At 40.9% G+C, this 15,118-nt stretch overlaps 1 protein-coding gene across 22 annotated transcripts in view; it reads left to right on the top strand.

Moving 5' to 3' along the window:
* Positions 1-15,118, top strand: part of Syp (synaptotagmin binding cytoplasmic RNA interacting protein) — a 49,539-nt gene that overhangs the window by 26,643 nt on the left and 7,778 nt on the right. For 3 of the 22 annotated variants that reach the window (XM_089470165.1, XM_018009155.2, XM_089470209.1), the window contains exons 1-10: positions 6,545-6,880; positions 8,323-8,441; positions 8,512-8,833; positions 8,905-9,146; positions 11,719-11,854; positions 13,643-13,776; positions 13,840-13,968; positions 14,028-14,168; positions 14,245-14,351; positions 14,817-14,938. In XM_089470165.1, coding sequence (XP_089326291.1) covers positions 6,727-6,880; positions 8,323-8,441; positions 8,512-8,833; positions 8,905-9,146; positions 11,719-11,854; positions 13,643-13,776; positions 13,840-13,968; positions 14,028-14,168; positions 14,245-14,351; positions 14,817-14,938 — 1,606 coding nt within the window. In that variant the 5' untranslated portion in view covers positions 6,545-6,726. Of the gene's footprint in view, positions 1-54; positions 817-6,542; positions 6,881-8,322; positions 8,442-8,511; positions 8,834-8,904; positions 9,147-10,343; positions 10,480-11,718; positions 11,855-13,642; positions 13,777-13,839; positions 13,969-14,027; positions 14,169-14,244; positions 14,352-14,816; positions 14,939-15,118 lie in introns of those variants that run through there. The other 19 variants (XM_089470179.1, XM_018009216.2, XM_018009162.2 and 16 more) reach the window with 14 other exon arrangements.

Raw genomic sequence — 15,118 nt, 5'->3', positions numbered from 1 at the left:
GACTTGCGGCTGCGACTCCCCAGAGTTGTTTGTGGGTTTTGTTGTGCGACGCAAGTGACGACGTGAAGACCAACTGAGCAGCAGCAGCAGCCAGCGAACGTCAGACGTGTGCGAAGAACCGAACCAAGAACCGGTGACGTAGACGTTGCGTCCGCCATTATTACAACGCGGTGGCTGCCAAACGCAAATTACAACTACAATAAATAATCGGAAATTAGCAATAGAAGTTCACTTGTGTGTTGTACAGTGCCAAAGCGAAATCAAAATAGAACAAAGCGTTCAATTTATATGCGTGTATATATTGTATATATGTACATGCATGTATGAATGTATTTTCGTTTGATGCTCGTTGGAGAATTCGCAAGCACACACAGGCATATACACACACTCGCACATACGCATACTAGGTGCGCTAAGTTATGTAGGCAGAGCGCGCGCGGCACGCGAAATGCTAACGGAACGGAACGGCACGGCCACTGTGATCTCATAAATAACTAAAATAAATAAATAAATAAAATACAAAATATAATATACAAATTATTTTATAAATGTATAAAATGCAAAGGAGCTAGCTATAAATATCTACAATAAAAAAATTTAAAAAAAAGTAAAAGAAACAAAACAAAACAACGAAATCTAGTTTAAAAGTGCATACAAAGTGAATTTTTGTGAATTTTAGTGCAAAATAAATTAAAAGGTAAAGAAATAAAAGTTGATTTGCCGCTGCAAATTGCACGCTCACACACAGCCACACTTACACGACACACACACGTGCGAAGAAAGGCCAGCAGCAACAACAGCTACATACATACATATGTACGTATCCATATCAAGTGCCAGTGTTGTGAATGTTAGTGTGTGTGTATGAGTAAAAGCACACGGCGCGACAAGCAGTCAGCGACGGCATTTCTTCAGACCCCAAATCTGGCAAATGTTTGTGTATGCGTGTGTGTGTGTGTGTGTGTGTGCAATTAAGTGCAAACATTAGACAGCAACATTTTATATACATAAATGTACGTGTGTGTGTGCAGATATATTTAAAGCCAAACAGCTGACATGTGTGGCGTGAAATGAAACGAAATCAATTTAAATGTATATATGTATGTGCGCATGTGTGCGTGTTCAGGTGTTTCACTCATATGCAAAAAGGCAAAGGCAGAAAATAGAAACTAGAAGCAGAGCTTGACGACAGCAGCGCAACAGCAGTAGCAACAGCAACACCAGCAGCAGCAGCAACAAAAACAACAACGCCCCATCGACTGCGTTGTTCAACACTGCAACAAACACAAGCACAGGCGTCGCCATAACAAAAGCGGCCCCAAGCACAGACACACACGCTCACACACGACATGCAGCTTTGACGGGGCTACATTTTTTTATGTCTGCGACGCTTCGCTTGTCTGAGCATTTGTGTCTCTGAGTGTGTGTGTGTGTGTGTGCCTGTTTCTGTGTGTGTGTGCGTGTGTGGGCAATGCATTTAACATCGTCACAATCGCATTAAAAGCCGCTGCGCCTTCGCTAGCAGCGCTGCTGACGTCTCTGTCCCATGCTGCTGTGTCCACCATTTTGATTTTTACTCTTGCATCGCTCGCCGTTGCCGCCGCCGCAAACACAAATCATTAAAAGTGAACTTAAAATAAAGAAAAGTCCAGACAAAGTTGCTCCGCATCGCTATGTGTTGTTGCTGCTGTGGCTGTTTTTGCTGTTGTTGTTGTTGTTGTTTGGTGATTGCTAAACCGGTTTGCGTCGCCTTTTGCTTTCCTTTCCTGATTTTTAGTTTTTGGCTCGGCCTCTGTTTGTTGCCGTACACTGTCTAAAGCTAGTTGATTTTGCACTCCTTTGGCAATTTTGTTTTTGCATTGCATTTCCATGTGCCCTTTTGCTGAGCTCCACGTCAGCCACGTGTCAGCCAAATGGCGTCCACACAAACCACAATTTACAGTACTCACACATGCACGAACAACACACCACACACACACACACACAGAGAATAAATGTATGTGAAAAGTAAGCGAAAACCGGCCGGCGCGTTGCATGCAATGAGGGGCATGGGCATGCAAAGAGAGCAAGAGGGCATTGAGCGCCAAAAGCTCTGCTGCATTGCCAGACAACAAAAGCTTGCGAGTGCAATACGCGCGTTCTCTCTCTCTCTCTGCCTCTTTGAGTGAGAGAGAACAACTGAGCGTGCGAGCGAGAGACAGAAATATAGAGAGGTACAGCTGCAATTATTTGCAGTTCTTGTCTTGTTTCCGTTTCTTTCCCAACTGCCTTGGCTTGCTTCGTCCTCATCCTCATGCTCATCCTCACTCTCGTCCTCGCCGGCCGCCACATCCCAGTCGTTGTTGTCGGCATGTGTGGATAATTTGGCGCTTCGCCATGTTTTCTCCGTTTCTACTTTGCGTTCTTCTCCCCCAACCGCTGGTGCGGCCGCAGGGAGTACGCGGAGCCTCTCTGCAGTTGGTGTTGCATGAATGCATGGCTCTTCAGGCAATGTGAGCTCGTGGGTTGAAGGGGACGCTGCTAGTTGTTTGCTGTTCGAGCCGGTGGGCACGGCCAGCTCGTTGCCGGAAAACACGTTTTCATTTCTGCCAGGCCGTATTTGTCGCCTTCCTTATGTGTTTGCTTTTCCATTTTTCCTTACATTCGACTTTTCATTTAACTTGCAATGTTGCCTTTCTGCTTGGCTTTTGAAAGTCTGAAACTTTGACAGTTAAGCCAAAAGCTCAGCGCAGGGCTTGACATAAAACAAGAATTGCTGATTAGTTATTTTATCTGATGGGCTGAGAGGCTACAGACAATTCTGTTGTTGTCTTCCAAATCTATTTCCGTAATGCCTTCAAGTATAAATTTGCAAAATGTAAATTATATAGATTTTTATTTACTGTAAAATAAGTTGCTGCACTGTAATTTCCTCTCGCACGCCACAATTTATGCAACGAGGCTGGCAACATTTCATGACACTGCAACAGCCGCCATGCAATCAGCGGGCTCTGCTTTGTCCTGTGCTGCACTGTGCCAGGCGCTGGCTGCCACAGTTGCAGGCGGCGCCATGTCCTCGTTCACTGTGCACAGCGGGCGGCCGAAGCGCACTGCCTGGCTGGCAAGAGCATTCAGCCTAATTTCGCAAATAAAATATGCTAAATAAAAACGCTAGATACCACCGAGTCAAGTAGCTGCCAGGAGGAGCGCCTCCTCCTAGTAGTGTCATCTCGTTGCTGGAATTGAGCGGCGCCTGCAGCCGGCACTTTTCTAATTCGCCATGAAAGCCAAACTATGCTACAGAGAGAGAGAGAGAGAGAGAGAGAGAGAGAGAGAGAGAGAGAGAAAGAGGAGTGGAGATAGGAAGCTTGTTGGCTGCGCGATGCGCAAGCTGAATAACCTTTTCTCTTTCTACGGCTTCACTGGTCCCGACTGTGAGATGCCCTGTTTTTACCATGCAGAGTTTTATTTTGAGCATTCCCCTTTCATTTTGGCGACAGAAAATTAAAGCGTTTTTCCATGCCTGTGATCTTTTTGTATATATGAGTATATTTATATGTATATGTATGTGTTGGCGCCTTTATGTACTGGCCGGCATGTTGTCTTTTTTTTGCAAGCCCTTCACTGCACAAGTAACAAATACACACACACACACACATACACGCACACAGTTCCACATTCCGGACATCGCAGACAATGTTCATTGCATACAACTGTTGTGCCGCCCCTCGCCTCCTCAGCCTTCCCTTGGAATTCGCGTCGTGCCCAGCATTCAGTCAGCCGCATTGCAGCGAATTTTTTAGTGCCCGGTCAGGGCGCGGTGCACGTGACTGCATGTGCCCCCCCTTCGTCCTTGTATTTGTTGTTGATGCTCCTCGTCGAGCATCGTGGAGCATGTCCTGAGCTTTTTGGCCACAGAATTGTGTGCGAGTGTGTGTGTGCATCAAATATTGAAAGTTTTACGGCTGCCAAAATATTTTGCTGGTAGTGGCCAAACGGAGCCGCTTTATTGGTTTCTTGGCAACAGAAGCGGCCAAATCCTGAGATTTGTTTGTGTTTGGCCCAACAAGCAAAGATAGTGAAGATTACGATTTTTGGCAAGCTCAAGTCCTGCGGGAAATGTCATGCAAGGCGCAGACTGCCAGCGGCTGCTATGATAAATGTGGACAGGTTTTATGTCCTTACAGCAGAGCTCGTTTAAAGGAGAATAGTGTAAGAGATGAAAGAGATGAGGATGCGACTTACTATGCGATTCTCAGAAATTTTCGTAATAAATTGTGCAACATTAATTATTGAAGCATTCCATTTCGCAAAATACCCAAGTGTAACCCATCCAGAAACCTCAGCTCAATCCACTTATTTCTCTGTTTGTTGCATTTCTAAGGCTTCCGCATTTATCCTTGTCTGCCCGTCTGGCTTCCTTAGACATCAAATTTGCTTAATGGCAAATGCATTTTGCGTGCTTTATTTACCATAAACTACAAGAATTTCCATTCTCTTCTTGCTTACTTTCTTCTTCGCCCCTTTCTAATTTACCTGGCAGCTTGTCGCAATGGCATTAATTTCTGCAACTTATGCGGCCACATCGACCGAGCCTCTGAAGCACCACCACACCACCCACCTTGGCTGCCGCCCCCGCTCCCAGCTACCGGCGTCTTTGCTGCAACCCTCTGGCCATAAATTACAGCAAACATTTGCCACAGTTCCGCTTGGATCCCTCGCCCCTCCCCGTTGCTGGCTAGCCATGTTGCGCATAGAGCGTGGAGCATGTCTGCAGTCGAAACTACTTGCAGCTATTTTCGTGCCTTAAATCGGCTTATGGCACTCGTTCTGACTGGCTTATCTGGCCGGCGTTGGCTAGTGTGTGAGCCAAAGGGTTGCGCCTGTCCCATTGCTTCTAGGGAGTTGCCCAGCTCCATACGCATTTGCAGAAAATCAATAATATACACCACCCCTCCCGCCCCCTCTCAATCCCTCTCCGAATTCACTTCCGCTGGCCGGACTGCCGCTGCCTCTATTGTTGTCGTCGTCCTCGTTCATGGCAATAATATTTAAATGGATACTAAGCCACCCCCCTCCCCTCTCGGCTGACCATTTACATCGCGCGCCTCTCTGCGCCCTTGTGCAGCTTCTTGAAAAGAAACTTTTATGCACGGCCGAGCTGAGCCCAAATGACACTGGCTGAAAATGCAACAAGAGCACAAAATTATCCTGTCCACTTGCTAAAAATATCAAATGTGATGTAAATATGATGTAAGAATAATAAAAAAATTGACAAATTGTTCACTTAAGCTTCTCCCCTGCAGCAGCTAATATTCTAGTTAAAGCTTATGTCATTTGGGTGAATCCTGCTTTAACAGCCATTTGGCTAGAGCAAAAACAAGCAACCCTCAAAAGCACCGCAGCTGGAGTAGCAGAGGAGCAGCGCAGAGCAGACCTCAGTCAAACCCTTTCCGCTTGCCCGCAGGTCACCCTGTCTGGCATACCAACTGCATTGCATTGTAATTCCAGTTGCAGACAGCTACGACGGCGGCGTAATGTCTAGTGTTGTCGTTCGCTTAGCGTGCGATGCGAAAAGCGATTTATTTCGCTTTATCAGCAATTTTGATTTTCTTTTGTCTGTTATTGAAAGCTGCATTAAATTGGACGCGCCAGGCATTTGTCATATCGTTGATTTACTAACCTTACACCAGGCATAATCTCTTGGCCCGGAGCCCGATAGCCGGTGGCCTCTACCCTCTGCCCTCTGCCCTCTGTCGCTGTTAGGGGTGCAAAAAATAGCGCATTGCATGGCTATAGGGGCAACTAGCACAAGTGCGGCTTGTTTGGGCCCGTTGTTTACGTATCCCGGCGTCAACGTGAAATTTATTGAGGTAGTTACCATGCGGCTGCAGAAAACAACGAGCCATGCAAATTCCTGCTTTTTCATGTACATACATATATTTTTATGCATTTGTGAAGCCCCAACCACTGAGGGCGGAGCTAGCTGTGTAACTGCAAACACGGCCCGGTTGCCACAGCAAACATGCATTAAAAATGATGTTGAAAGAAAGGACAGAAATGCAAAAAAAGCGAAAAAAGAAACAACATGGAAAAAAGTTAAAGTGGAAAAAATTTGCAAATTTGCAAATTGAATGTGCAGAGGTCGTCCAAGTGCTGTGCTTAAGGGTTAGCACGAGTGTTGCGACATGAATACCGTTATGAATGCCGCAACACGTTATGCCAAAGTCCTGTAGTAATATGGTACAAAAAATGTACTCGTAATCCCATATGCATTACTAGCCACATAAACATTATTCCACGTTGTCCCGTTTCTTATGTCACAAAGAGAAGCTTCTGGCCAAAGAGGAAATGGGCAGCACCTCTATAAATTATGCATCAGAGCGCATTTTGCTTTCTCCATTATATTTTCGATATATGTATGTCAAATAATGTATAAGCTGTTAGTGTAGAGTTGCCAGGCTTTTAGTCTTCGAGGCATTTATCGATATTGGCACGAGCCTGAAATGCTTGTCAAGTAGGCTTTGCTTGACTTGACATTTGCTAGTCTGGCTATATCAAATCAGTTTTTTTCTCAGTTCTGAAAAATTAGACGTGGGCCAAACATTTCGGAATTTTCAAGCGAAAAAAAAACTAAATTCCTTTCTGAAAAGCTTCAAAAAGTTCATTTTCATTAAGTAAATTACAAATCGTCTGGAATTTTTTTTTTCTTTTTGTTTTGTTTTTGTTGGTAATTGTCTTACTATCATGCTGGTTAATGTTACCCAGCGCGTTGCCGCTGGCACCAGTGTCATCTTGGGCGGTCGAAAATCCAACGGCAATGGCAACGGAACCGCAGCTGCTGCTGCCGCTGCCACTACAAACAAAAACTACGAGATTAAGTCCCAAACTCGGGCCTCAAGTGAGTAACGACAACGAAATTAAAATAATAAGAACAACAACAACAAAAATGGAACAGCAACGACAGCGACAAACACAATTTTTTTCAATGTCATGCCAAAGAAAGATAGCAAAAAAAATCGGCGATAATGAAACGAAATAGCAATAGCCAAAAGAGAGCTTAACTGGGTGAGAGCTTTGGCGAGCGGAGCAACAAACAAAAAGCAGCGCTGAAAATATTTTTGCAATATAAGCAAATGCGAATTATGAGCAAGTCGTACAGTCACTCACACACACGCACTCACACATACACCTAGACGCACTCATACACGAACACACTTGCTCGCGCATACATAGATCGCATTCACTCCCCCATTCGTTACCGCAAAACCACGCTCTCCATTTCACTCTCGCTCTCTCGCGTTCCGATCACTTTTTTTTTTTTTGCACAACGTTACGCAATAATCGAGTTCCATAGTTCTGTTCTTTTTGTGTTTGCAGCGTATGTATTTCGGTTTTGTTTGGGCAATCGCGCAAACACAAATAAATATACACACATACATACGTTGCTGATAATAGTTGTTAGAATTGACTGCTAATTTGTATTTGTGTCTGTGTGCGTGTGTGTGCCCCTTGGCAACGGGCATTCAATTCGAATTCGAATTCGCACTCGCCTTTGCATTATGACTGGCCCAGTTGCAGCTGCTAACATTTGCATTGCACATATTGCGATATGAGGCCATATGAATATAAATGTGCGAATTCGCAAGTGAAATTGATATAAATCTAAAGCTGTCCAGCGTTTAATGCAAAACAGGCTTTAGGAATACAGTAGCGCCAACCAGTTTATATCGGCTAGCCGTTCTAGTGACACACAGCTGATTAACACAGGCACACACACACACACACGAACGGCAACTGTCATCGTCACCGTGTCTGACTACGTCATGCACGCGTGTGCCGGCCACCGACCATCGGCTAGCGGCCAAAGGCCTGTTCGTGAGTCCCGCAATTTGAATTCTGTCCATAGAACGTGCACACACGCACAATTTGCGAACGCGCCTCTTATTTTTTTTTTTTTTTTATTCTATTGTTTACTTTTCTCTTTTGACACGCATCGTAAAACTTCTCCCGCTCTTGTCATGCACGCACTAATTTGTGCGTGCGCTACGCTCTCTCTATCTCTCTCTCCCACTACGTTGATCGCCCGCAACGTGCGTTTGTTTGAAGTCAATGAACTTTTTTGCACAAACTTGCCTCGCTCTCTCTCTCTCTCTCTCTCTCTGTCCCTCGCTCTCTCGTTCTGTAGGCTAGGCATTCTCTGATGCGTGCGATGCGTGCGAATTTCGTTCGCATTTGCTCGCGACCTATTTCGGTGGCAGCCACCGCTCGCATTTAAAGTGCCGCTATTTTGCATGGCTCCAAAAGCACACTAACGTATCAATGTACTATTTATACTTGCAGAAATGGCGGAAGGCAATGGCGAACTATTAGATGACATTAACCAGAAAGCCGATGACCGTGGCGATGGCGAACGTACAGAGGATTATCCCAAATTGCTGGAATATGGTCTGGACAAGAAGGTACTTAAGAGCTTAATTAATATTTGAGCTATTTTTGTTTCAAATACAATTTGTCTGTCTTCTCAATTAGGTCGCTGGCAAACTGGATGAAATCTACAAAACCGGCAAACTTGCCCACGCCGAGCTGGACGAGCGCGCACTGGACGCGCTCAAGGAGTTTCCCGTTGATGGTGCCTTGAATGTGCTTAGTCAGTTCCTCGAGTCAAATCTGGAGCATGTGTCAAATAAGTCTGCCTACTTGTGTGGGGTTATGAAAACCTATCGCCAAAAGAGTCGCGCCAGCCAACAGGGTGTGCCCGCGACCGCCAGCACCATACAGGTGAAGGGTCCCGACGAAGAGAAGATCAAAAAGATTCTGGAACGCACCGGTTACACATTGGATGTGACCACAGGTGGGTTAAATATACAATGTCATAGTGTCATTCATCGATTGCAATTATAATATCGTCTTCGCCTAATGCAGGACAACGCAAATACGGCGGGCCGCCACCCAACTGGGAGGGCAATGTGCCCGGCAATGGCTGCGAGGTGTTCTGTGGTAAAATACCCAAGGATATGTTTGAGGATGAGCTAATACCGCTGTTCGAGAACTGCGGCACCATTTGGGACCTTAGGCTAATGATGGACCCCATGACTGGCACAAATCGTGGTTACGCATTTGTCACATTCACAAATCGCGAGGCGGCCGTTAATGCTGTTCGACAGGTATTTAATCCAACCTTGAGTATATCAGTACATATCCAAATGTCTTCCCACCCCTCGACCCAACACAACAGCAAGAACACCGTCCGTCCATAAAGCGCTTTGTGTTTCAAACAATATACATATCTATATATAAATATATTTATCAAAATTTTTGTATAGTAGGTAAAAACAAAAACGCAAAACGTTTTGGTCCTCAACACAGCCGCTTGACCCAAATTCAACAATTGAAAACTTTTAGTTCTAAGCATAAATTCGTACGATTGAAATTCCAACTACAAGAACAACAACTCCAAAGAAAACAACAACCTGAATTATCCCGATTCGGCGCTTTGAGACAAAACAAACCAAAATGATGAAACTTTATTGTTGCTACTTTAATCGCTATTGTCTATAGTCCTGCCTTCATCTTAATCGCTAACGCTCTTTTATGCTCTGCCTATTCTATATATCTGTAACTTGTTATGTATGCATGTCCTATCTTTATATAGACTATAAACATATACATATATACATAATTTTACAACTTAGCACTAGATATCGAAAAAGACCAAATTTGCCAAATTTGAAAAGAGTTCTCTCTGCGATACATACATAATATTTGAACTGCAAACAACTATGAAACCTCTCTCCCGACTTTTGATTTTAGTTTCTTTAGTTCTTTTTGAATTTTTCTTAACCATAAGTGAATTTGTAGCTATAGCATATATGAACCGTAGCTTATATATAATGACTTGACTCTCAACTTTGTAGGGGTACGTTTTCATTGTCTGGTTTTATTGAAAACAAAAAAAACAAGCCGAGCATGTCCTCTACTATACTAACAATCCAGAATTCTACAGAGCTTTCATTATAAAAAAGAAACTACAACTAACAAACTTTTTACTAACTAATTTTCCAATAATATTTCAAATGCCGCGACGAAAACCAAAATCTCTGCAAAACATTTCGAAATTGGTAATGCAAAATTCTTATACATTAAAAAATATTTAATTTTGTTTGATTTGAAAAGCTCCGACCAAACAATGCCCCGAACCAACCAACCAACCAAACCTGACCAACCTCACCGACCTTTACCCCATTTTGAGTTCTTATACAAAATTATTACTCAGTTATTAAATTATGATTTAAATTTTTATTTATTATAATTAACATTGAATTGGTATTAAAAATCGTTTTACCTTCCCCCCCACAATTTAGCTCGATAATCACGAAATAAAACCCGGCAAGTGTCTGAAAATAAATATAAGCGTACCGAATCTGCGCCTTTTCGTAGGCAATATACCCAAGTCAAAAGGCAAAGATGAAATTTTAGAGGAATTTGGTAAACTTACAGGTAAATTGAAACGAAATTAAAACAGCTATTTAAAATTTTCAACTATGTAGCTTTACGAAAGGTCGCTTCTCTTTCTTTCCCAAAAGCGCCTTTTTCTAAAGCTATACGAACAAATCGGCTTTAAATTGTTAAAACAAAAATCCAATTGGCTCATTAAAACTGAATTGGCTAATTGAACAGGCAGGCATTTGTGTATTGTAGCATAGGTCGGGGAATAACTTATTCGCAGGTTATTATCTTTTGATTAATTTAAGTTTTATTGTTTTATCATATCATTTCACAACCACGTCCATTGCCATCCAACTACCACCACCACCACCACCACCACCTGCCATTCCATTACCATTATGCAGTACAAGTTCATGAATTCAAACAATATTTGAAAAAGCGTCTGAGACTCTTTTCAAATGCGATCACGACAATAATATCAGATTCCATTATTGATGCACCGAACCAGCAGATCATTCATAATTATATATTTACACACACACACGACTCACTCACCCAATAATACAGCTACAGACACGCCCATAATACGCTTCAATAACGATATAAAAGCATTTCTTTTATACTAAATATATTATCTCCAGTCATTAACTTTGCGTACGAAAACCAAAATGCAAAATGAAACAACAAAAATGTTTAAAAATTATTCAAAAATTATGCATTGCATATTCTTTTCGTAAATGGTTTTAAGTTGTATACCTTATAACATAGGACTCTAATAGAGGTGTTTATTCTTTTCGAAGGTTGTGATTGTTAGGTCATCTGCCATTGGTGTCAAAATTATTGAATTGTGTGTTGGGTATGTTTCCGAAAGGTAAGATTTGACAGCCGAAAACAAGCAACAGATGACTTCTGATGAAAACAACTCTCGGTAGTGAAACAGCAAATGAATACATGTAAAATCACAGCAAACAAAATATTAGCTAAATCCTAATCAAATACTTTTATAAATTCTTTTTTATTTGGCACGAATAACCAACTAAGAACTTAATTTACAAATTCTTAAGCCTAAGTCTAGATCTTACAAATTTTTTAAGTCATCACGCACATCCTATACAAACACACACTCACACTGAAACACCCACGAAACAACCATAATTTTTCACCCAGAAACTAAAAAAAAAAAAAAAACCAAATCGAAATCCCCCAAAAATCGCAGTACCAATGGATACAAATTTTTCATAGCAAATCAAAATTTTCTTTTGTTTTGTGTGAACTTTTGAACAATTGCAGCTAAATGATTTTGAAATTCGGAAAGGCAAAAAGATTGGTGTTACGATATCATTTAACAATCACCGGCTATTTGTCGGCAATATACCTAAAAATAGAGATCGTGACGAATTAATTGAGGAATTTTCTAAACATGCACGTAAGTGATCCAAAACAAAACAAAAAAAAAAAAAAAACAAAAAAAGAAAAACAAACAAATGAAATCAGCTAAAAACCACAAAAAATAAAAAAACCCTCCAACCAAAAACTTTCATACAAATAAATAAAACCCAACCAACACCCCCCCAGCGAATTGGTAAAAGTAAGCGTAAGGCATCCAACTTTTTAGGGGCGATACTTGCAGACAGCCAGAATTGAAAATAGCTGCAGCAGCAACAAAGTACTAATTGGATTTTTGTTTTGCAATTTTCGCTTTTAAAAATTCTTCAAAATTTGAATAATCATGCCACACACACAATCCCATTAAAAAGGAAATCCCCAATGAGCCAAACTGTGATACGGTTTAGCTTATTTAACTCTACTATCTCTCCCTCCCTATGTCTCTCTCTCTCTCTCTCTCTCTCTCTACCTATCTATTTTTCTATCTATCTATCTATCTAGCAAATACAACAAAAAATTAATTGTTACACTTTAATTATGATTTGTATTAATTTAATTCCACTAAATGTGCCCGATTTGCTGACATTGAAAACCTTTAGCTAAACAATTTGCCAAAACAAACAAACATTTTTGAATATTTTTGAAAGCATCAGAGACGCGTCAATTTTTGATTTAGAGCAGAAACAACATATACAACTATTAATCGCGCACACAAACAACCAACCTCCATATTAATTTGGTTAGGCAAATACAATTCGTATATATAGATCTCTGTTCTGGCCAATCATATAACTATGGTAATGACTGGAGAAAACACTTACTGTAAACGTGTTAATCCCCCACCCCAAACTCATTTTACTCTCTATCTTTCTCTATCAAACTCTGCAATTCGATGGAAACTCAATTCAAATTCTAAATCAAAATCAATATATATATACTATATATAATATATATACGTGTGTTTCTTACTATATCTGTGTCTTTCTCAGTGTATACTATCCTGTTACTGTTTTTGTTTTACCTACAAAAGAAATACTCAAGCTCAGTGTGTGCTCTACAATAACTCCTTATATAAATATATATCAATTTTAACTTTTTTTTTTTTTTGCAACTTGTAAAAAGCAAAAAAAAATAAATAAATAAAACAGAAGCAACATCAACCAACGGTATTCCAGTTATTTTTTAGTTTTTCTTATAAAAGCCTTCTCTCTAAGTGTGTTCATTTCAAACTACTTACTGTCTCTCTCTCTTCTCTCTCTCTCTCTCTCTCTCTCTCTGTGTCTATATCTATTTCTATATACGTATATGATTATGCGAAAATATACACATCGAATTCGTTTAGCTTAGCGCATATACTTTTTCAAAAATATTTAAAAACAAAAATCAGCAAAGAATCTGTTGGCATTGGTTTTCAAAATCACCTTTACCGAGTGTAAACGATACGATTAACTTAATATTGAAGAGCTCAGAAATTTGCATTATTTTACCATGCACAGCCGCCGCTTGTCATGTAAAATGTTGTGCATTTCTGTTATTTATTTAATACATCAATTCAAATTTAATTTAAAGTGCGGTTCTTAATGCCATCAATACACAGACACACACACACATACACTCAGCCATTCACACATACAAAAATGCTGTCAATACAAATACTTTTTTGTTGTATTTCTCTCTCACTCTCTATATATATATTTGTGTGTGTGTGAAACTAATCTATTCCGTAGTTGTGCATTTAATTAAATGACAATTTATACTATTCAAAAATCATACTAATAATTATCACATTTTCATTTATAATCCTTGTAATCCATAACAAAATTCGTAGCTGGCCTCTACGAGGTAATCATCTATAGCTCGCCAGATGACAAGAAAAAGAACCGCGGCTTCTGTTTTCTCGAATACGATTCACACAAGGCGGCTTCATTGGCCAAACGGAGACTTGGCACTGGTAGAATTAAGGTAAGTATTATAACCGATCCAGGGCGCGTTGTATCCCTTTAAAACCAATAATTATGCTCGCAGGTTTGGGGATGTGATATTATAGTCGATTGGGCTGATCCACAGGAGGAGCCGGATGAACAAACAATGTCTAAGGTTAAGGTACTCTACGTGCGAAACCTAACGCAAGACGTTACAGAGGATAAACTGAAGGTTGGTTAAATATACAATCATCTCAATCTGTGCAAAATTGGAAAGTGTATCTCTTGCAGGAACAATTCGAGCAATATGGCAAAGTGGAACGCGTCAAGAAGATAAAAGACTATGCCTTTATACATTTTGAGGATCGTGATAGCGCCGTCGAAGCTATGCGTGGCCTTAATGGCAAGGAGGTCGGCGCCTCAAATATTGAGGTATGTTTTTTAACTGAATATAGTTATAAATGAAAATGTATGTATGTATATATTATACTGGAATATTATTTAATAGGTCTCACTCGCCAAACCACCATCGGACAAAAAGAAAAAGGAGGAAATACTGCGCGCACGCGAACGACGCATGATGCAAATGATGCAGGCGCGTCCAGGAATCGTTGGGTAAGTTCTACATTGACCCGTTAGGTGTCCACACTCATTTATATATATATATATATCTATGTATACACGCACACCCAAATAATAATCCTTGTCTAGCACAACATGAAATTGGCGCAAAATTCAAAAATCTATTCATTTTAATTACAATTGGCTTCGAGATTTTGGTTCATCTAAAAGAAATTTAAATGAAATGTTTGCTTTTCAAGTCGCCATTATCCACTGTACGGAATCCGTTTGTGATTCACTTAATTTATTTAATTTTGTATTTTCTTTCTTTTTATTGCCAATTGCGAAATGTCAATCGCCTTGTGATCAAATGGGTGATCCCACTTGTTCGTTGCTTCACTGCTCCACCCACCACAACACGACAACAACAAAACCAAAAAACTTATGAAAACAAAAAATAATAATAATAATGACAATATTAATAACCCCAACCCTTTTACAATTGGTTGACTTGTAAAGATTTGAAACATTGTCTCCATACAGAAATCTGTCGCCGACACACCCCAGCATGATGTCCATCACACCCGTGCGCCTACCAGGGGCGCGTATGCCCCTCCGCACACCGATGCCCCGTGAATACGGTAAGTTGGGCAAATACGCCAATAAGTGAACCAATCGATTATTCTCATCAAGTATACCAAGAATATCTGAGTGTATATATACTTAACGAGCCCGCACATGTGTGTGTGTGGCTCCCAAATAAGAGAAAACTAGAAAAACTGATCGGAAGATCGCAGGAGGAACATTTGACTTTAGATCCG

The sequence above is a fragment of the Drosophila arizonae genome, chromosome 2, assembly GCF_054131065.1.
Source record: "Drosophila arizonae isolate 15081-1271.41 chromosome 2, UAZ_ARI_1.0, whole genome shotgun sequence".
NCBI lineage: Eukaryota > Metazoa > Arthropoda > Insecta > Diptera > Drosophilidae > Drosophila > Drosophila arizonae.
The sequence above is the reverse complement of the archived record's forward strand: the minus strand, read 5'-3'. Positions and strand labels throughout refer to the sequence as shown.